The 22429-nt window shown below is 48.0% G+C and overlaps 1 protein-coding gene across 7 annotated transcripts in view; it reads right to left on the bottom strand.

Moving 5' to 3' along the window:
- Positions 1 to 309: 309 nt before the first annotated feature.
- The window catches only part of LARP4B (La ribonucleoprotein 4B), an 83911-nt gene continuing 61791 nt past the window's right edge, over positions 310 to 22429 (bottom strand). For 5 of the 7 annotated variants that reach the window (XM_057730472.1, XM_057730470.1, XM_057730471.1 and 2 more), the window contains 11 exons: positions 18915 to 19018; positions 17456 to 17566; positions 15936 to 15989; positions 15647 to 15856; positions 12497 to 12603; positions 11714 to 11965; positions 9686 to 9731; positions 7021 to 7185; positions 4926 to 5044; positions 4693 to 4801; positions 310 to 3735 (listed from right to left, as the gene is read on the bottom strand). In XM_057730472.1, coding sequence (XP_057586455.1) covers positions 3463 to 3735; positions 4693 to 4801; positions 4926 to 5044; positions 7021 to 7185; positions 9686 to 9731; positions 11714 to 11965; positions 12497 to 12603; positions 15647 to 15856; positions 15936 to 15989; positions 17456 to 17566; positions 18915 to 19018 — 1550 coding nt within the window. In that variant the 3' untranslated portion in view covers positions 310 to 3462. Of the gene's footprint in view, positions 3736 to 4692; positions 4802 to 4925; positions 5045 to 7020; positions 7186 to 7552; positions 7593 to 9685; positions 9732 to 11713; positions 11966 to 12496; positions 12604 to 15646; positions 15857 to 15935; positions 15990 to 17455; positions 17567 to 18914; positions 19019 to 22429 lie in introns of those variants that run through there. The other 2 variants (XM_057730469.1, XR_009053077.1) reach the window with 2 other exon arrangements.

A 22429-nucleotide genomic window follows, 5' to 3' on the forward strand; every position in this document is an offset into this window, starting at 1 on the left:
CCACCTCCACCCCAGCTGACTGTACGAGAAGCTAAAGAGCCCACGCAGGGACACTTATTTCTGTGGTAAGCCTTGCGTTTGATAAACGGTGCCCTCACAAACGCTCGCTCCAGGGCCCAGCCTGGAGGCCCACAGCCGAGCTACCAGACACACCATCTGCACTACAAGGCCTCGCGCTACAATCCAAACACGGGTGGACGGAACCCACATTCATTCTCACCGCACAGATGGGATCACACAAAATATTTTTTAAAACGATGCATTCTTGAAGAAAATTTTCATTAAAATAACATCAAAAGAAAACCCAAACAGTGCCTAAATCTTTATTTTTCATAACCTACATTTTTTTCAAATTAGACAGTTTTACACTGAATGACACAAAGGAAACTTAAATTACCAATAGTTTACACATAAGCTTGATTCCAGTCTTAATGAAAAGAAGAACAGAAACAAAGCCCTGGGGAGGCGTCTGTGTCACCGCCCTCCCGCGGGTGGGGCCACACCGCTCCCTCAGGCCGATTGTCCGCCGCTGCCCCGCGGACACAGATGCAGACACGGGCCGCACCTGCCCCGAGGCCCGCAAGGCCCCCATCCCGGCCTCCATGCGGCACCGACCATGCGGCAACATGACACGTTTCTTGCCACCACTAGTGACAACCTGTGATGTGGTTACAGGAGGGCCACAGCAGAAAACATCATGACACCGACTCTCAAAAAGCAACGACTCTGCTTGAAATTCATGTCTGGTGAGACGGGGCCGGGTTCTCATTCTTATCCCTCCAAATGACAGGTATCATCACACAGATGTCCAAGTTCAATGCCATTTGTGAGGCTGCGTCTCTGACTCTGTACCTTGAGGGGCTGCCGGGGGAGGAAGAGCTACATTTTACACACAAGAAGCCAGACACTGGCTGCACGTGGCGGGGCTGCCTGTGCGCCAGCACCTCCGCTTCCCACTGTGCAGCCCCCGTGCTCTTCTATGCGTGGAAAATCTCAGGAATATCAGAAAGGTGGGGGTTGGGGGACATTATATAGCTATTTGGCATATCACCCTTGCTTGATTAAAAAGAATGCTATAAAAATCACATCAGAGTGACAACACAACTCTGCTGCGGGAGCCGTGCTACCTGGATGGGCCTGGCTGCTGTCTGGCCACCTCCACCCCACATGAACGCACAGCTCTGCCCTGGGCACACGAGCGGCGGACAGCACAGCTGGCTCCACGCGCGCGCCTCCAGGGAACGGACCTGCCACTACTAAAAACCAGTGTTCGGGCTGCACAGGCTTTGGGATTTGGGGATGACGGCGCTGAAGGCATCACTCCCTCCTCGGGCAGAGACTGCCACGTCACGGGATCTCGGGGCCTCTGAGCCCGCCTTTCCAGCTCTTTCTACAGTACTCATTGGTTTGGGTGTAAGAGGTCAATTATTTCTGACTTTTTCAGTCAGCAATTTCACAACTACAAAGAAATAAATCCCCCTGTTCCTTTCACGGGCATCTACAAACATGAGCACTGAGTGGGTGTCTAGGTATTTGAATAAAGACGCTGCTCCGAAGGGGACGTTTTCCTCTGGCAGGCAAATCATGCTTACTAGATGTGGGTGATTTTAAGTAGATTATTTTTTACTTTCACTTCAAGACCCTGTCAGTTTCCACTTTCCAGATAATACCTCGAAAACCCTTTCACATTAGCTGTGATTAGTACACACTTACATATTTTTAAGAAGAGCATGAAAACATTCGAAGAGTTTAGTAAGACTTTCCATCTCCCTTTCGCAGCAGCAAAGAGGCAGAATCAGTTCAACATACCAGTACAAGAGAAAAAGAAAAAACCTCAACAAATTAAAATAATATTCAAACCACAACATTGAGTTTATCTACATCCAGGTCAATAGCAACATTTATAATATATCGATTTTTATCAGACTTTTCTCTTTAGGGTACCTCTTTAACATGTTCTGACTATTTACAGCTGTACAAGCAAAGCACACACGTCCAAGTGCACATATTTAATACAGCATCGACTATTTGCATTTACAGGATTTTTCAACAATCTGAAAAAAGATCAACTGTGTAAGATCTTCCAGGTGAATTACAAACACGACTGCTAGTTCTTCCTACAGTGCTTACCCAGTAACACCGGGACAGCACACCCCACTCAGGCCAACCCAGGCCGGTCTCAGGAACTCTAAGCTGTCTTATACAAAAGTTAAGGCAAAGTCATTTTCAAGTTTAAATAAAATTCAAGTCTTTAAATATTGGATGGAAATAATCTCTTTAAAAAAAAAACACCTCAGTCTTGTTAAATAACATTTTGTGGAATAAACTGTATGGTTACATTTAGCAGGAAATATTCTTATTTTAATGTCTGCTGCTTGGAATACTTAAAGAAAAAATTTAGGCATTTTAAAACAAAATAATTTATGTTTAACTTTATTACCAACTGCTAGCTTTAGTGCATGCGTGTTCTTGGAGAGCAGCGCTTTGCGAAGGGATCACAGACCCTGTCTTGGAGGTAAAGAGAGCGGGAACTTGGACCCTCCACCACCAGAGGGCATCATGAACACCTTCTCCCACGATTCGCGCGTGGGCCCTGTGAGGCTCGAGAAGGCGCCCCGTTGGGGGAGCTAAGGTGGGGCAGACCCCGGAGCCAGGCTCCCCGCCCTCCCCACCCATTCATGGGAGCAAAACATGAGGGTACAATTTTGCGCTAACATGTCAGTGGGCAACAAAGTTTATGTTCCATTTTAGTTCTAGTCACAATGTGCTTTGAGTCTATCTTACACAACAGCCACTCGAGACTGGAGTGAGGAGCTGGCTACTTGCTGGCAGGACACAAGGGCTCCTGGTGCTCTGCACGGTTACTCTGCCCAGTGGACCAAAAATGGGCTCTACTTAAAAATGGCCAGAACTGCTTGTCAGGCTTCTGAACGGAAGGAGAGTGCCAGGCCAGCGCGTGGCGCCGTCGGACCCGGCCTCCCCCGGGCTACACTCACAGCGTCCCCTCGCGCCCGCAACCCCACGGCCTCAGCCTCACCCGGCGGTCTGGACATCTCACAGATACGCACTTGCTAACCAGTTATTTTAAAAAAAGAAGTAGCACAGTTCCGCTTAATTTAGAAAAACTCACTATATATATAGCTTGCATTCATAGCCACATGGAGGCTTAATAAAAAATATCAATTTGTTAGGATAAATGCATTTTCTATCCTGAAAAAAATCAGACTTATGCATCACCTCCAGTTAAGCACCAACCTAAAATAAGGTTTATATTAATTAAATCCTGAAAAATAGATTTTTTTCAAGAGGGGGGAATCCGACTCAGAAGAAAAACAACCTGCAGGCACCTCGTGGGCCTCATCTACACTGCAAGCTCCTAGCCAGCGGCTCACTCCCGTCCCAGCAGGACAGTGCTTCGTCGTGGCGACCTCCGCTCCTCACAGCCCTCCCAGACGTTGGCGCTCACTGAGGGGACCGGGGTGGGGGGCTCTGTTCTCTGTGCGGACGCCGCCCCGAGGCCGGGGGTGAGGGTCGGCGGCCCAGTGGCCTCCTCTGGTCTTTGGGTGGTCCTGGGCTGGACTTGGGGGCGGGGGGCTCTCTCTCCGCGAGCTTCTTTTCTTCCTTCCCACAACTGACAGTGTTTGGCTTTTGTTCTTTCTGGGGTTGCAACGGGGACGATGGCGGCTCTCTACTTGTCCTCTGACAAATCTCTGCATAGCTGGGTTTTCGCAATTCCTGGGAAACAGACACAACTCTGGGATTACATGACAACACGCAAAAATAAGGTTCATCTGAGGTAGAAGTAAAAAAGTTCTCCATTGTAACCACATTCAAAACTACTTAAATAAAAAATTACATTTCAACAACTGAGTTTCCCCTGCAGCACAACTTTCCCTCCAGGATACTAGAAATACCTTGTAAAAATAAATAAAACTAGAAAAGGCGTAGAGATGGACAGTGTTGGCTGAACTCTTTCCAGCCTCTGGCCTGGAAGCACTTCTGAGCCACACACAAGCCTGAAAGGAGGCGAGAGACATCAGACACCCTAGAAAAACACAGAGGCAGCATCTGCTTTCCCTGCTGGACCCGGGAAGAGGCCTGGCCATCACTCGCGGGGGACCTTCCACAGCTGCCTCTGCAAAGCATCTGTACACACTGTGAACTCCAGAGAGCGGGAGGTGTGGGCGCAAGACAGGCAGAGGGAACAACTTAAAAAGAAGTAGGGTTTTCGGCGAAGTGGAAGCATGATGGCTACATGGTGGAAGAGGACATTTAAAAGTCTGTCGCCTCCATCAACCACGTGCAACTTGGGTTTAACTAAATCTAAATGATAAAGGCCCACCCAAGATCAAACTGGGACGATGCCCAGTGGAGGAGAGAGGAAGAGGAGCTGGCGGCAGGTTAGGCTCGGGTGGACCCGGCCAAGGTGCAGGCAGGGTGGGAGGGGGGGCGTCCCTCTGACCCGTACCTGGATCACCCAAGGCCTAGGGGGACAGGAGCTGTAAGCTGTGGCTCCTCGGGTGGCAGCCTTGCTCTACTGACCCTGAACAGGACGACCAGAGGCTGAGGGATGACCAAAGCCAGAGAGTTGGTCACAACTGTCAGCAGATGCCCACGTATCCTGTGCGCACACACGCAACACAGATGGCCACGCCTCCAGGGAGGCCCTCCGCGCCCTCGGCCCGCACCTACCGAGGCGGCGCCGTTCACCTGCACCGACTTGCTCGCAGTTGTGCTCTGGGCCGGGGGACGTCTGTCCGCACTCGGGGTCTCCCTCTGCTTCTCTACCACCTTGGGATCCCTGGAAAGACGCCACGGGGCACACGTGAATGTCCCGGCCCTGTGGTGAGCACAGCGTGGGGCACGGGGCGCAGGCATCGGGCGGACCTGGGCAACAGGCGGACCTGGGCATCAGGCGGACTTACTCGGGCAGGCGGGCTGGGGAGGGGGCGCGCTCGCAGGCTGTGGGTGTGGCGCAGGGTGCTGAGGGCTCTCGGAGGGGCACCGCGGGAAGAGTGTCCGTGCTTGCATCTGCGTTCAGGCTCTGCAATCATGAGACACAGTTTATCCCTGTGCAGAGGCGCGACCTACAGACCTTAGTCAATGATCTTAAACATATGACGACGGTACCGGCTTCCCACCGCACGGGTGCGCCAGCCCGAAGCAGAGCCGGACACACTGCCGCTGGGAAGCAGCCCCTGGTCTCCCCAGTCTCAGGCCTCCCTCTGCCACCTGGCAGTGACGTGCGAGTGTGGGGTTCTCAGCACAGGCCAGCGTGGCTCCCCTCACAGAGAGAACCAGAAGCTCACAGCTCCACACCCACGCAACCTGAGCGCCCTGAGGGTGGCAGGCGCCCAGCAGCTCCCACCCACATTCAACAGAGTGCCTGAGAGCGGGTCTGTTAACCCTCCCTACTTAACAGGGAAGGAAACGGAGGCGGAGTCCACTTAAGGCGAACACCTGGAGGAGGCTGCCTGAAAGCAGTGAGCACGCACAGCCTCCTGCTAACGAGCATGAAGCGGCAGCAGAGCACATCAAGCGCTGGGAGGGAGACGAAGTGCAAACAGGCATTTTCTCAAAATCTCACTTTCAAAGCAGGTAAGTTTATAAGTGAGAGCTTCTGGAGGGAGTGAGATGGTGAGAGTAAGATGCAGGGCATAGCACTACCCCCTCCCCCACCCCGGGGCGGGAGTGGTGGTAATGGGAGATGTGGAGCCCCTGGGAACCATCACCTCTCACGATTTTGTGCCCAAGGTTGGTGGAAACTCAGGCGTGGAAAACGCCTCCTTGTAAAAAGCTCCCTCACGTCCACAGCATGTCTAAATGCAGCTGTGCTGTGAGACCCCTGCTCCTGTCCGAGGCCTCCCAGGGCCCTGCACAACCGAGAAGCAGGGACACAGACTCTTCCACCTGGAACTGGGCTCAGACTTCTTAAAAGTAGCAATTCTTTCTTCAAAATAAATTTTACACAAACTCAAAATGTAAAAAATAGTGTAAGGAAAAAAGAAAAGCTTTTTGAAACGGGGTGGAGGCCTGCTTGTTCTGCTCCCTGGCCACCGCAAGGGCAGTAAGGTCAGTGTGAAATCAGGGTCTCCGAGCTGCACAGACTCTGACAGTATTCCGTGGGGCACAGGTAACTTGGAAATCGCTGTTTGGAAGTTTAAGACTTACAATAAAGCACAAGACACACCGAATTTAATAAGTGCTTCTCCCTCTAAAATATGGACTCTTGGTTTCATCTCAACCTTGGAGGCTGAAACCAGAAGCAGTACCTACACGCCAGTATGAGGACAGCCAAAGAGTTGGATTTGTAAACCCCGTGACCTCGCCTGGTACTGAGGGGCCCTGCGGGGGCTCCGCAGGTGTAGACAGTCTGGACACAGTCTGCAGGCAGTGCCTTCCCCAACCCAGAGCCCAGGGGTTCTGAATCCTTAGGTCCGGGGGCAGCAGGCGGGGTGCTGGTGGTGGGTTCCCACTGGAGACAGACAGGGGGTGACTGTGGTGTAGAGTCAGGCTGAGAACCCCGCCGGCGCTGGACGAGGCACTGCGGCCACCTCTGCCTTGGTCCCGCGTCAGCAGCAGCACGGCCGTGGGGAGCACCTGGGCTCCTGTGGCGCTCGCGGGTTCCTGGGCTGTAATCCCCGCCGAGGCGTGAACATCACACGGCTCACTGACAGCCACCCGTGTTATAGTAAAGCTGCTCTGGGCCTCTGGTTATTCACATAGATTATTAAAAACACGTTACTTCTGGTATAATTCAGATTTTTCTTTTTTATTCTGCTTATTGTAAAATAAAAGCAGGTTGTGAACAGCAAGACTAAAACTGCAACCTGAGTTTCTGGGTGAGTGTGCATCTGTGCCGCACACTAGCACAGGGCTCCCCTCCGACCCTTCTGCTCAGAACCTGCGTGGCCTCTGCAGTCACTTACCCTCCACAAGCCTCTTCTGCACACGAAAACGGCACAGGTGTAAAGAGCAGGACGCCAGTGCTGAGGGAGCGTCAGGCATGGGACAGCTTACCCTTTCTTTGGATGATCCTGTGAGCAAGCCAGACAGCCTGTTCTCAAACAAGTCTTCTGTCTTCAAATGCCCTGCTGCCCCGGGCAGTGGGGGGAAGCTGGACAGGCCTAATTCAAAGCTCGGGGAGGGCGGCCTGGGCGGTGTTGGAGACTGAGTCTGACTCCTCTGAAAGAGAAAAACACCGTGGAGTTGCCCAGGCGTGGCCGGGCGGGAGGGGCTCAGAAACACTGCCGGCGAGTGACGCAGACACTTGCTCCCTTGTCTTCTGACGTCCACACCTGTCTGGAGACATGGACAGCCAATCCAACCCCACTGACCTGGTCACCTATCAAAGGTCGTCTGCTAGGCAACTTCAACCACGAGAGCAGAACTGAGAAGACGAAACCACAGGGATGCTGCCAGCCATGGTCAAACACGCCGGTAAGAGCTGCGTGTGTACGACACCCAGACCCCAGCAGCCGACAGAGACCAGGGGGACACAGCAGAGGGACAGGTGCACAAGAGCCCGAGTCTACACATTAACATTATTCACCTCCACACAAGTTCTGTGTTGTCAAAGCAGAGTCTGTGATCTACGTCATACATGAGAAAGTAAAAGAAAACAAAACTCACTCTCTCAACTCTGTACAACTTACATAAAAAGTTTCACAAAGATTTCCATTAAAAACAGTTTAATAAAAAAGGGAGGGGCTTCAGTTATCTGAAAATTAACTTACTGACACATCTTATATTTTTACATCAGTATGTAAAAGCACGGTATTTAATAAGAGATTCTTATCACATTCCCTGACTTCAAGAAAGTAATACCCTAGTAAAACTTATAAGGCCAAGATCTCAGGAGAAAGGCAGTGATTTATTTTTACTGAAACGCTCTCAGTCAACCTGCCAGGAGCCATTCTGTAACACCCAGTTCCTTGGCTGAAAGAGACAAGGAACAGAAAGGGGGCATGCGTTTATACTGGGTGGAACACGGGTATTTTTAGTTGAATGGCAGGCTACTTCGACTGGAAGCAATGCCCTCACGGGGCTTACTTAACCTGAAAGGCCAAAATTTTCCAGAAATTCACACCAACAGGAAGATCACCTCTGCAGAAGTAAAACCTAGAGAAGATCCACGCAAGCTCTGTGCGAGCAGGTCAGGGACGCCACTGGATCCAGGCCGCGCACCACCCTTGCCTCCGCAGCGCGGGAGCCCGGGGTCCGCCACCTCCCTGGTGTGCGCGCCCCCCACACCGGGCCGCCTGGGTAGCCGCGTGGCTGTAGTGTGCCCTGCTGCTCAGCGCACTCCGGGATATGTCATCTCAAAGCAATTTTTAGAAGCTTTATTTTAAACATTGGCATATTTCTGAGGTGAACCCAGCTTTTTAGAAGTTGAGCATTTCTAGGAAGAAAGACCTGACAAAAAACCAAGTCCCAACTTCCAGGAACAAAAGAGTTAGTGTTTAACGTTTACAGGGTCTGAATGGCTTTAGGCAAGGCACGAATGCCACCCCGAGTCCCGTGGGCGTGGACGGGCAGGTCTGTAACCCGCCTCCAAGCTTCTCTGGTGCTCAGAACACCCAGTGCAGCGATGGGCTCCCTGTCGAATACACACACCTGTGCCCTGTGTGTGCACACCTGAGTGGTTCCAGGTATGAATACAGAGATCGGGAACACAAAAGAGAATGAAATGGAAACAGATATGGCAAAACATTTCACCTCTGCAGGTGATGCAGTGACCGAGGGAACGACTCCTCTAGGGTAACTAGTAGCTGAAGAGACACTCAGATGCCCATCTCGTTAGTCCGAATGTTACAGGAATTCATGCATTCCAACTGGAACCAGCCTATATAAACCACCTTACCAAAGGATCACCAAAAGCTAGACTGAACTGACCCATATGGTAAAACTGAGGTGTTCATTCACTGCCCATTTGCACGTTCTAAGCTGCAGGCAAGTAACAGCTATCTTCTGTAATGAGAACGCACACACTCAACGGCTTGGGGCCCAGAGCAAGAGCTGTCTCAAGGTCTTTTCCAGGCTCCGAGTGTGGAGCTCTACGTCAAGAGCCCACATCTACAAGTACACCACCCACGTTACTTCCAGGGGCTCTCCCCACAACAGAGCCCCGCAGAGCGCCACACAGGAGAGCTGGTCAAACACCCTAAGCAGAGGCAACCATGCCGTCTGTACTCACCACTCATGTGAACCCATCACTTACTCTGGGTTTGTCCTGATGGTAGTTACATGAGGAAGAAAACAACAATGCTTCTTACACAGTGGGTACAGAGTAGAATATTTTGAATGAAAAGTACCGATGAGCTACTTCCTACAGGGGAGAAGTTTACTTTGCTTCTCCAAACTTGTGATTCCAGCGATCAAAGTACACGACCTGGTCACCCACACAGAAAGCACTCATCTGGACACATGCGAACACGCCACACGTGTGTATGACGCCCTCCTGGGTACACCTGTGTGTGGCACAGGACGTGCAGGTGCCAGAGGTTCCTCAGGAAACCAGCCACCACCACCATCAAAAACATCCATTATCACCTCGCTGACGCCACGTTATGAGAAAATCGATTTTGAAAAGCTCCTCCTCATGTCTTAATTAAATCTCACGTTTGTTTAGTATAAACTAGGGTTTAAACGTCTTGCGAAAGTGGCACAGGCCTGATGTACTCACTGTGAACTTCTCCTCCCGTTTCTTCCGGTAACCAAAGGAGTTTTTCCTGGAGGAGAGGAAAGCAGAAGACTGTTAACTTTTCCCACTTGAAGCATATCTCGCTGAGCACAGTATGTGCACACACATTCAGTCTTCGTGACTCTATCGCCTTTTATAGATGACTTTTCATTCTAACATCCCAACCTTCAGAGTATGAGCAAAATAAGCAAAAATTTTATAGTAAAGAAGTAAAACTGAGGTCTAGATAGGTAAATAAAAGAAAATATTTATTGAAAGAACTTTCCCATTTAGAATTTTTGTGATGATCTGAATATCTAAATTTCCATTCAGCTGGAGTGGCAAGATGTGTGAAATCTGACACTGCGCTACAAAGGCGAATTGTTAAAAATTAGTAATGATAATGTGTCCAATTTATCATCAAAAGGAAAGGCCCCCGGTAGCCTGGTCCACTCCTGCACCCTGGCCCTTGTGCTCCTGCGCCCCCAGCCCTCACTCCACAGACTGCATGATGTTTCCTAGCCCCAAGCACTTCTCTCCCGCCTGCCAGCCTTCCACTCCACGTTCCACTCCACGGCTCCCAAGGCACATTTCCAAGGTTCAGAGTCTGACTCGCCGGCATTGGTGCCATCCCTTGAGCTGCAGCTTAAACCACAGCAACAACCCCACCTACTGAGTCGGTGTCACAGCAGGCCAGAGAACACCAAGACACTTCACTGTCCCAGATGGACTTCCAAGGCCTAACAGTTCACACAGTAATTCCAATTTATAATTTCATTTTTATTTACTTACCCTTTGTCATCTCAGCTGAGTGCAAAGAATCCCTAAGGGTCGTATTATATAAGTTGGAAAGGAGTTTAGAAGTAATCTCGGCCAATTCCTTTATTTCACAGAAAACCGACAGTCTTGCCTGAGATGGCCTCATGCATCAGAATGGCGAGCTCAATGCCCCAACTTCTGGGCTCAGCAGGGCACACCGGGGGCCTGGCTGCCCCTCTAGGAGGAGCACAGTGCAAACCTCCAGGTTTCTGGACCAAAGTCACACCCTCCTGTAGAAACTAGTCCAGAAATAGTTCCTGGCTTTCCAATGGCCCCCCCGCAGACAGAGACTAAATGCCTGACAGGGAACGTCCAGTGCCTAGGCAGGGGGCCCCCATCACGAATGGGGCCCGGGCCATGGGGATGGGCACCCACACTAGCAGCCCCCACCCCACCCCACAGAGGCCTCCAGTCCTGTTTGGATGCCGTCCTGACCGCGATCCACACCCACGGCCTTGCGGGGAGTCCCTCAGGGCCAGAGACTAGGGAGAGCTCCGGACCTGGTTCCCGGTGGCCGTGCAAGCCGGCCGACGACCTCAGCATCATGCCCACTCAGGGGCATCCCCGACAGCCAGTGTGCAGGGGGGTCCCTCAGAGCGCAGAACTTCAAGCAACACCTTTTCTGTAAACTGCGCCTGGATGCAGAAACGGCTCAAAGTATGGGTTTATGCTGGTTCTGGAGCAGGGGAGCTACGGGCCTGGCTGGATCAGAGACCTGGAGAGACCAAGACTCAGCCTGGTGACAAGCAGACCTCAGAAGGGGCTTGTGGAAGGCACGGTGTGAGGACATCTGTGTCGAGCCCAGGTGAAAAGAGCTGGCATCCAGCCTCTTCCCCCATCACCCCAGGTGCACAGCAGTTATGCCCAGGCCCCCGAAGGCCAAGGCTGGCCCTCGGGGGCATGACCGCCCAGTCAGCTCTCTCAGCTCTCCAAATGTAACGGCTGTCACCCGACATGGCCCGGCCACCCTCTGCTCTTACTGAACCAGCGTCTACCATTGTGTCCTGTCACCACAAAGATGAAACCAGTCAAGCCTCTGCTCTAAAGTAACCCTGAGTAATTATGTAAGACCTTGGATGGTTACAGCCTTCCATTTCATTCTCTGTGATGGGCTTGAAAATAGCGATTACAAGACATGTATGAATGAATGGAATCTGACACGATGAAAGTCTCTAAGCACACAGCTGCCCAACAGAGACTGTGAACACTCACCTTCCTCTGCCTAAGCCCGGAGAGGACTCGAGGCTGCTCTGCTCCACCCGCCCTGGCCCTGCATCTCTCTTGGCGTAGGCCGGAAGGTTCTGCAGCCGGGCTCGGGGCTGACCCGTCTGCCTCGTCTGTGGGCTCCGCACGCCGTTCATCAGCCGGTCCGCGGTGAAGTTAAATATGGAAGGGCTTTCTAACAGCCCGGGCCCTCTCTCTGCACTGGGAATGGCGTGGCGCAGATGAGACTTACCAGGATTCCTGTAAATAAAACGCATGCGTTCAGTTCTAAAACGATCACAGCATTACAAAATGAGTGTGCGAACACAGGAATGGCTCAGCTAAGTTGCTTTCTATTCAGGAAAAGCATCACAAATGTTGCCGGGTGCAGAGTACGTCTGATGAGGCAGCTCGAAGCGCAGTGTGCACATCCAGCCTCGTTGCAGCCGAGTCCAGCCCACACCCACGAGGCTGTCCCAGAAGCCTCGGTCCCAAGCAAGCCCGTTCTCCACGCAGGTGCCGTGGCGTACTTCCCAGGGTTTAACGCTCACAGAATGGAATTCCGTGCTTTGAGTCCTTTCACCCCGAAGGACGTGAGTGGTGGACAAATCGACCATTAGCCAGGGCAGAACAGCCTCTTCACTTAGTGTGACTCACACACTTGGTGAGGATGACGGAGGGGTAACACATTTGCTTTTGCTTCGCTTTCAAAGTATACAGTGTGGCAGCGACCTCTTGTCACATAACAAACCCTGGAAAAACAGCAGCCTTTCAACCCCTCACAGCACTTGCCTGCTCCTTGGAGGGTACTGTCTGAGTGTAGCCAGAGGAGACGCTGCAGGTTTGAAGCTTGGCGACGTGAACCCATTTATAAATCCAGTATTTGGAAACGGCGCCACCTGGATTCATGAGAAACAGAAGACTTCAGGTTGGTTAACACCGGTCACTGCCCTGCCATGTCACACTTGGAGAGCTCGCGTGGAGAAGAGCACTGGGTAGGATTACTGCTAATGGCCAAGGCTTCCTGAGCCAGGCTGGGGCCGAGACCTCACAACAAACCCAGGAGGAAGCTAAGCTGCCTCACACTTGTGGAGGGAAGCGTCTGCCCAAGACCCCTGCCGCCCATCTCCCCCAGCTGGTGCTGAGCACAGGCCCGCCTCCACAGCCCCAGCGCCCAGGCCAGCGCCCCTGCCGCGCCGACAGCAAGTCAGCAACCCCCCGTTCCTCATGACTTTAATAAAATCCATCACAGCCTCCACCTGGGGGACAGTTAAGGATCTACTTCATAATCACAGCCCCTGAGAGTGCCCTTTAACCTCACCTGCACACAGGCTCTGTGAGCATCACGGTATTTTCAGATCATTAATAATTACGCCCCAAGTCACAACTTACAGGGATATACTTTACAGATATACTGGCATGTATGTCAGAAGAAAACTAAACAGGGTCACAGGACCCTTAAAAGATACAATGCTAAATACAATCTTAAAACATTAAAAAGATTAAGTGCAGGATTTTAAGCATCACCCAACTATTAAAAAAATCTAGATACACACAAAAATAAGATAAAAACATGAAAAGAGTGATCACTCCAGTTTTCTGGATTCTAAACCTGTGGTTTCAAACACTTTCTGTATAAACAACATTCCCTGATGGATTCAAAGGCATTTAACTCCTTGGTGCCGTCCAGTTCCCACCTCACATTTTCACTACATTGAGAGGGAAAATTGGCCGCTCCTTGTTTGGGGAAAAATAAAAGGAAAAAACAAAAAGCTGGCGACTCCTCTTAACTGTAATAGGACAACTAGAGACAGCTCAGGATCAAAACAAAATCATCCCAAATTTTAAAAAAGAAAATGAAAGCAAGAAAAGGGAAATGCTGAGGGAGAAAGATGCCATTAAAACTGTGTGAGGATCTCCAAAGCTCTTCTGAGGAACTGTTGTATATTTAGAAATACATTTATCTCACCAGAACTAGATCTTGAAGACTATAAATCGTGGTGAGGACAACTGAGACGAATCATTTCATATATGTAACTTTACACATAAAACCCTGGTATTTAATTTTGCTCAAGAGCTTAAAAATAAACTGGTTGCTAACGCAGTAATTTTAACACAACTTGCTGAGAAATAACAGGCCCCATCTCATCACTTCTGCTCAAAACGATGCAGCCTCTTTTAGAGCAAGCCACCAGGCCTCATGCGGCCCAGCCAGATCAAAGAAGTGGCCACAGAGCCAGAGGTCTGCGCGGGGAGAGGGCCCCACCTGGGACAGGTACAATCAGAGAGATTAGAAGAACAAGCACAGCAGGGTCAAGGCACGGAGGAATCACTCAACCAAGAGTTGACGGATGCTATTCCCCGTGAAGACATCCTCGCTCACAATGTGCTACTGCATGGCTCTCAGTACACGCCCACAGAAAGCGGTAAGCATTTCCTTACCGTAAGGATTCACTCAACAGACGGAGTGCTAGCCCATGTGCTCACGGCTCTCGCCCCTCGCTGGCCCTGGGCTCCTGAGGGCTGTCCCTCCTCCTGTCTGTTCTACCAGCCCTCACGCCTGAGGACACACTCAAGGCCTGGATGCTCTGGGCCTGAGAGAACTTACCATCCTCCCCTCCCAGCCCCTGCCTCAGCCTGTGCTTTAGCTCAGAAATACTCAGAGATTCACACACTTGTTGCCTGCCGGACACGTGTCTTTCCTGGACATGCATCTTCAGGTTCTATGCAAAACGGGCACCAGGTACCCAGATGCCCCAACACTCCCTCCCCAGCACCCACCCTCTCATCGGTGGTCCCGACTCTCCCTGACTTGACCACAGCTATATCTTCAGGGTTACTCAGTTCCTGCTCTCTGACCACAACCTTCCCCACGGTCCTCCGCAGAGCAGCCCTGATTCTCACATCTTGCTCCATCAGACTCCTGCCATCCCCAGACCCGCCCGCCCACCATGCACTGTCGACAGCAGTGCAGCTGCAGGGCAGCGATGGGCCCCTGGCACCGCTACCGTTCTAACCTCGGGCCTGAAACAGGCCGAAGTCTGTAAAAAAAAAAAAAAAAAAAAAGGGCCAGCCAACTGCAGGGCTGCTGGGAGAAATACAGCCTGAAGACAGTGCAGGCAGACCTCTGTGAGACACCGCGGGTTCAGTTCCGACCCACAGCAGTACAGCAAATAACCCAATAAATCGAGGCGCACTATTTCTTTGGTTTCCCAGTGAATATAAAAATTACATGTACACTATCCTGTAGTCTAAGTGTGCAATAGTATTATACTTTAAAAAAAACAATGTACACACCTTAATGAAAAAATACTTTAGGGCTAAAAAATGCTCACCATCCTCTGAGCCTTCAGCAAGTCTAAGATCACCATGGCAAATATAATTATGATGAAAAGGCCTGAAATACTGTGAGAATAACCATATGTGACACAGAGACACACAGTGAGCAAATGCTGCTGGAGAAAGGGCCCCAACAGACTTGCTCAATGCAGGGTTGCCACAACCTTTAATCTGTAAAAAACTGAGTATCTGCAAAAAAAGCGCAGTAGACGAGGCCTGCCTGTGTGTCTTCCGCTCGTCCTGGACTGCTGGACGCCTATCCAACACCCTTACCACGTTCCGCTGGACTCCCCTCTGTGCTCAGAAGGACCCAGCTCGCCTACAACACGTTCTGTGCTCCTCTAGGGACCGCACGGCGTAGGAAAGGAAGCGCTGGACAGGAGGGGAGGCAGAAGGGTGATGGATGGGGGTCACAGCCTTTCGAAGTTTCTTTTAAATTCAGGCAGTTTCACCTTTATCTCCCAATTTAACTGAAAACCCACCACAGAGCTCGAAGCCCTGCTTCACTATGGCAAACGGCGTCTGTACTGGTCTCCCCTAAAGCCCCCCCATGTCCCCGACAGAGCTGCCTGCTACAGAAGCTCCAGGGAGGCCAGGACTCACCAGAGGCGGATCGAGATAGCTGTGTGTCGCGGACCAGGTCTGGGGGGCAAGCAGGCTGTACAGAGGAAACTGCTGCTGGGGGCTGTAGACTGGAGGTAAGTAAAATGATGCCGTGTAGCGCTGCTGCGAGTAGAGGCTCATGTCCAGAGGTCTAAAGCCGTTCTTTGGCAAAAATGTGTTTATAGCTATCGCCTTTGCTTTTATCCGTGCCTGTTTGAAAACATGTTTTCTGTCAGAATACGTAAGGACACTGATTTGCAGATAATGTATCACCAATGGTCTTGCTCACCTTAATTGGTTTTCCTTGAAACGTTTTGACTTCTTCTCGAAGGTATTTGTAAGCCTGAGGACAAAAGCATGCATAACACCCTTGTGTTAATCTTATAGGTAAGATGAACCCGCACTTAATTCAGTACCTCAAATAAGCAATTATATAGTTAAAAAATGGTGGATGGGACCTAGAACAGTGATTCCTAACCTTTTTTGTGTCACAGATTCCTTAAAAGATCCTGGTAAGAGCTATGGAGCCCCAACCCAAAATTCTCATTAATCTAATATTGTAAACCGACTCTATACATCAATAAAAAAGAAAGAAAAGGAAAAAATTCTCATGAACAGAATTTGTGTACAATTTTGTAAGTATTAATAGAAACCATAAAAGCATCCCACAGATCACAGGCTAGGAATCCTTACCTGGGAAAACAATGGATACTGAGGTCCTGACCCCCACATGAACTTAGGACTTACGCAGTTTAGGAAAGGAAAGCATTAGGATCGCGATATCCAAAAGTCATTATTTATGAAGCTCCTTATTCTTTTCCAAATCCTCCTATGTAACCCTGAAAGCTCTGAACCATCCGACTCAGCCTCAGGCCACATTGCCCGCTCAGGTGAGGGGCTTGCACCTGCTCCACAAATGTGCCTTTTCTCACCTCCCATCACCTTGCTCCTCCTAGTCCTTCCTTCCCCTCCATCCAATTAAGACCCATCTTTCAGATTCCTGTTTCTCTCTTCTGAACCCACTCCCCATGTAGAGCGTCTCATACTGTACTGCCGTTCATTTACGCAGGCCAGCGTTTCCCCTGAATACAACGCTTCCTTCAAGGGCTAGGGGCTGTCTGAACTCCGTGCCTCTCACAGAGATTCTCAATGCCTTTTCAAGCACCTCATTAACATAAGGTTGCCCAGGGAAACGTAGAGTTAGGCTCAAATTTCCCAAACACTCTTCCAAATATTAAAACCTTTCTCTCAGACTTCCCTGGTGGCACCGTGGTTAAGAATCCACCTGCCAATGCAGGGACACGGGTTTGACTCCTGCTCCAGGAAGATCCCACATGCCACGGAGCAACTAAGCCCATGCGCCACAACTACTGAGCCTGTGTGCTGCAACTACTGAAGCCCGTGCACCACAACAAGAGAAGCCCCCACTTTCCACAACTAGAGAAAGCCTGTGGGCAGCAACCAAGATGTAACGCACTCCTCCCCACCAAAAAAAAGTCCTTAAAAAAAATCTAACACCTTTCCCTGTACAGAGATAAGAACAGAACCAGTTTTCCTAGGCTGCCCATCTTACATGTCCTAAGAAAATTAACGCCTATGCTTTTCACACTGCTACACAACTGTCCACATACACACCTATTTAGGTTTCTCCAACCTGATTTCCCTGCACTTTATGTTCACACTCAACACCACACGCGACTGTAATCTCCATGCCCACCTTCAGTCCCACTATGTACTGACTGCTAAGTACTGGTAAACTCTGTCCTTTGGAGGGGAACGAGGCAGGGAGTGGGAGGAGGAAGAGCTTACCTGTTGTGCATCTGCTTCTGTTTCAAATGTAATAAACCAATTATCATTATAGGCAAATTCACAGTTTATAAATCGTGGTAAGTTATCTCCTTTAAATAGTGCTTCTACTTCCTACAGGAAACAGAGGGGTTAGAGATTAATCCCCAACCGTGCCACCATCTGTCCTCACCACGAAACATGGGGCCCACTCTAAGGACAGATGCTTAGAAGACAACCCCGGCACACTGAGGTCCAGGGCTCTCTCTCAAGGTGGCTGAGGAGTTCAGCGTGGCTTCCAGAATCAGCTCCCACTGCCACAAGAAATAAATTCACAACCCACTCACAGCTTCCTGACCCCTAAGAGACCAGTAATTACATTGATGGGAAAATATTTTATTTTACCAGTAGGCTAATAACTATACAATTTGGAGGGGGAGAAAGGTAATTTAAGAAATCTAAAACTTAGCTGGACTTTCGCTTCCAGCCCAGATGGACCACATTTACCCTCCCACATGAAATAATTACAAACAAAAGACAAAAAAATGGTTTTCAGACAGTGGACTTCAGGCCGTGCGGGACAGCAATCCCTGAGAGAGACAGGGACAGATGGGTCCGACGGTGCCCGACTCACGTCTGGGGCTTCCAGGCCGTGGTGCAGGAGGGTTGGCACAGGCCCAGCCCAAAGTGGCAGAATTCAGGAAAACAGCAACCTGAAGCGATAAGAGGTTGCCCCCGGAGCTCTTGGGATCGGGGGTGCCCCCAAGCCAGAGGGGAAAATGACCCTAACTCAGTACACAGGGCAGCACTCTCAGGGAGCACGGCCCTGGGGGAGGCTGGTCTGCTTCCACCTATTCCAAGTCACTGAACTGAGCCTCAAAACAGAGCTCAAGAATATGTTCAGGAAGGAGTAAAAAACACTCCATACCCAATAAAGTAAAATCCAAAATGTCTGACATCCATTCACAACTTGCCCGGCACACAAAGAAATACAAAAATATGACTTACAATAAAAAAACCAACCAGCCAAATCGACCTAGAAATGCTCCAATACTGGCATGTCAGCTCATGTCAAGCACAGGTCACACTGGTGTTCAATGCATCCCTCTCATCGTGAAAACGTGTTTTTAAAAGTGATTTAACACAAAAATATGTTCTCTGTCTCAACTTGTTGGTTTACTATTCTTATTTTAAAATGAATAGCTATTTAAACCGTTTCTCTTTCTAATTTCTAAATACTTAAGTTATCATAAACTCACTATTTTTTTTTAGCACAAAACGTGTAACGGAGTCCTGAGACCAAAAAGTTTGAGAACCACTCTTACAAATGAATCACACTGTAACTATGAGAGTGTATAAATCTTGGGAAAAAGGTGTTACTGTACATGGTTTTGCTTTAAAATATATCTTCCAAAAACCACAGAAACAAACAAAAAACCCACCCAAGAAAGTCCAAGTTTCCTTCAGAGGAGAAATGACTTACTTCTACTGGGGTGGATTCAGGTATTTCACGTAATATTACTATGCAACGATTCTGATTTGGCCTTACTTTTTCTCCCTTCTCATCCACTTGGACTAAAGGTAAAGCTGTAAAGAGAAGAGAAATGGATGGTACACAAATATTAAAACAAATCAACCATTTGCACTCCATCATGACCTAACGTAGATATTCCAGCAGGATGTGTTAGACTACATCACCAGATGTGTTAAAGAAAGCCGTATACAATGGGGAAACTATCAAAAGTCTTGAGAGCTTAACAAAAGCTATCAGAAGGTTTTAGACCAATCTTGCATGTTACATTTAGGGGCTCTCGGGAGCCCTGTAGGAGCTGCAACAGAGGTAATATTATGACACAGGTTCTCCACAGCTCAAACAACTCCAAGTCAATCACAATGCAGAGCTAGTGGCTTTCTCCTTTCTATGAGTCCCTAGAACAAGACACTTTCCTGTCTCCTTAAGACTTAATTTTGAACTCACAGAAGTTGCCAAGCACCCTTCACTCAGCCTTCCCTAATAATGGCTCTTACACGATGACAGTCCACCATCGAAACAAGGGTCTACACTGCCAGCACGGAGACAGGCTCAACTGAGGTTTCACCAGCCTGTACCTGACCTCCTGTATGTTAGGTTTTGTGTGCTGGTGTCACTCTATGAAATTCTATCACGTGCAGACTCAGGTCACAGAATGCCAGGATCACCACCAGGGCTCAGAGTTGTGCACCACCGCTAAGACATACACTACCAACGTCAGAGATGGAAACACTCCTTAGTGCCAAAGCTCATTTGTGGGAAGTAGGATCTATGAGAGAAAAGAACACTCGAGGCCCACATGGTTTCTGGAGAATACTAGCCAACGTCAAGAAAAAAAAAAAATAACACCAATTCTATGAAACACTTAAGAAAGTGCTTTTCAGTTCAACCCGTGAAGCCAGCAGTTCTTTGATACTCAAACTAAACAAAGACATTATAAAACAGGAAAACTGTAGACCAATATTCCTTATGAACAATAAAAATTCTTATCAAATTTTGCCAAATTGAATCTAATAATATATAAAATGTGAATATATAATAAATAACAAATGAATTTTTCTCAGTAATGCAAGGTTGGTTTACCAAAAGGAATAAACAACATAATTCACATATTAATGGACTAAAAAACAAAGAAAAATTACAACCATCACATAGATGCAGATGCATTTGACAAAATCCAACATTCATTCCCGACAAAAATTCTCAACTAACTAGGAGTAGAAGGGAAACCTTCTCACCTACGAGAAAACCAACATCTAGCATCTTTCTTACCAGAAGATGGGACAAGACAAGGATGCTGGCTTTCCCCACTTCTATTCAACACAGCACTGGAGGCTCAAGCCAGGGCAGTAACACAAGAAATAGAAATTACATGCACCCAAACTAGGTGTAACCTTTTCATTTGCAGACAGGCTGAGTTCTATGTAGAAAATCTGGTACAATTTCCATAAAAAAACTAGAATTGTGAGTTTCACAAGGTTTAAGTATACGAGATCAATATTAAAAAATAAATTGTATTTCTATGTAAATGGACTAAATGCACCAACCAAAAGACACAGACTGGTTGAATGGATACAAAAATAAGACCCATATATATGCTGTCTACAAGAGACTCACTTCAGACCTAGGGACACATACAGACTGAAAGTGAGGGGATGCAAAAAGATATTCCATGCAAATGGAAATTAAAAGAAAGCTGGACTAGTGATACTCATATCAGATAAAACAGACTTTAAAATAAAAAATGTTACAAGAGACAAGAAAGGACACTACATTAGGATCAAGCGATCAATCCAAGAAGAGATAAAAATTATAAGTATATATGCATCCAATACAGGAGCACCTCAATACATAAGGCAAATGCTAACAACTGTGAAACAAAATCAACAGGAACACAATAATAGTGGGGGACTTTAACACCCCACTTACACCAATGGACAGATCATCCACACAGAAAATTAATAAGGAAACACAAACTTTATGACACACAACAAATCAGCTTGATTTAATAGATGTCTATAGGACATTACATCCAAAAACAGGAGATGACACGTTCTTCTCAAGTGCACATGGAACATTCTCCAGGATAGATCACATTTTGGGTCATAAATCAAGCTTTGGTAAATTCAAGAAAATTGAAATCGTTATCAAGCATCTTTTCCAACCACAACGCTATGAGATTAGAAATCAATTACAGGAAAAAAACTGTAAAAAACACAAACACATGGAGGCTAAACAATACGCTACTAAATAACCAAGAGATCACTAAAGAAATCAAAGACGAAATAAAAAAATACCTAGAGACAAATGACAATGAAAACACAATGATCCAAAACCTATGGGATGCAGCAAAGGCAGTTCTAAGAGGGAAGTTTATAGCAATACAATCCTACCTCAAGAACCAAGAAAAATCCCAAATAATCTAAACTCACACCTAAAGAAACTAGAGAAAGAAGAGCAAACAAAACCCAAAGTGAGTAGACAGAAATCATAAAGATCAGAGCAGAAATAAATGAAATGGAGACAAAGAAAACAATAGCAAAAATCAATAAAACTAAAAGCTGGTTCTTTGAGAAGATAAATAAAATCGATAAACCTCTAGCAAGACTCATCAAGAAAAAGAGGGAGAGGATTCAAATCAATAACATTAGAAAGGAAACAGAAGTTACAACAGACACGGCAGAAATACAAAGTACCATAAGAGACTACTACAAGCAACTATATGCCAATAAAATGGACAACCTGAAGGAAATGGACAGATTCTTAAAAAGGTATAACCTTCCAAGACTGATCAGGAAGACAGAGAAAATATGAACAGACCAATCACAAGTAATGAAATTGAAACTGTGATTAAAAATCTCCCAACAAACAAAAGTCCAGGACCAGATGGATTCACAGGTGAATTTTATCAAACATGTAGAGAATAGCTAGCACCCATCCTTCTCAAACTCTCCCAAAAAATTGCAGAGGAAGGAACACTCCCAAACTTATTCTATGAGGCCACCATCACCCTGATACCAAAACCAGACAAAGATACTACAAAAAAAGAAAATTACAGACCAATATCACTGATGAATTTAGATGCAAAAATCCTCAAAAAACCACTAGCCAAAAGAATCCAACAACACATTAAAAGGATCATACACCATGATCAAGTGGGGTTTAATCCCTGGAATGCAAGGATTCTTCAATATACGCAAGTCAATCAATGTGATACACCATATTAACATATTGAAGGATAAAAACCACATGATCATCTCAAGAGATGCAGAAAAAGCTTTTGACAAAATTCAACACGCATTTATGATAAAAGCTCTCCAGAAGGTGGGCATAGAGGGAATCTACCTCAACATAATAAAGGCCACATATGACAAACCCACAGCAAACATCATTCTCAATGGTGAAAAACTGGAAGCATTCCCTCTAAGATCAGGAACAAGACAAGGATGTCCACTCTCTCCACTACT

Source organism: Hippopotamus amphibius, chromosome 4, assembly GCF_030028045.1.
Source record: "Hippopotamus amphibius kiboko isolate mHipAmp2 chromosome 4, mHipAmp2.hap2, whole genome shotgun sequence".
Lineage (NCBI taxonomy): Eukaryota > Metazoa > Chordata > Mammalia > Artiodactyla > Hippopotamidae > Hippopotamus > Hippopotamus amphibius.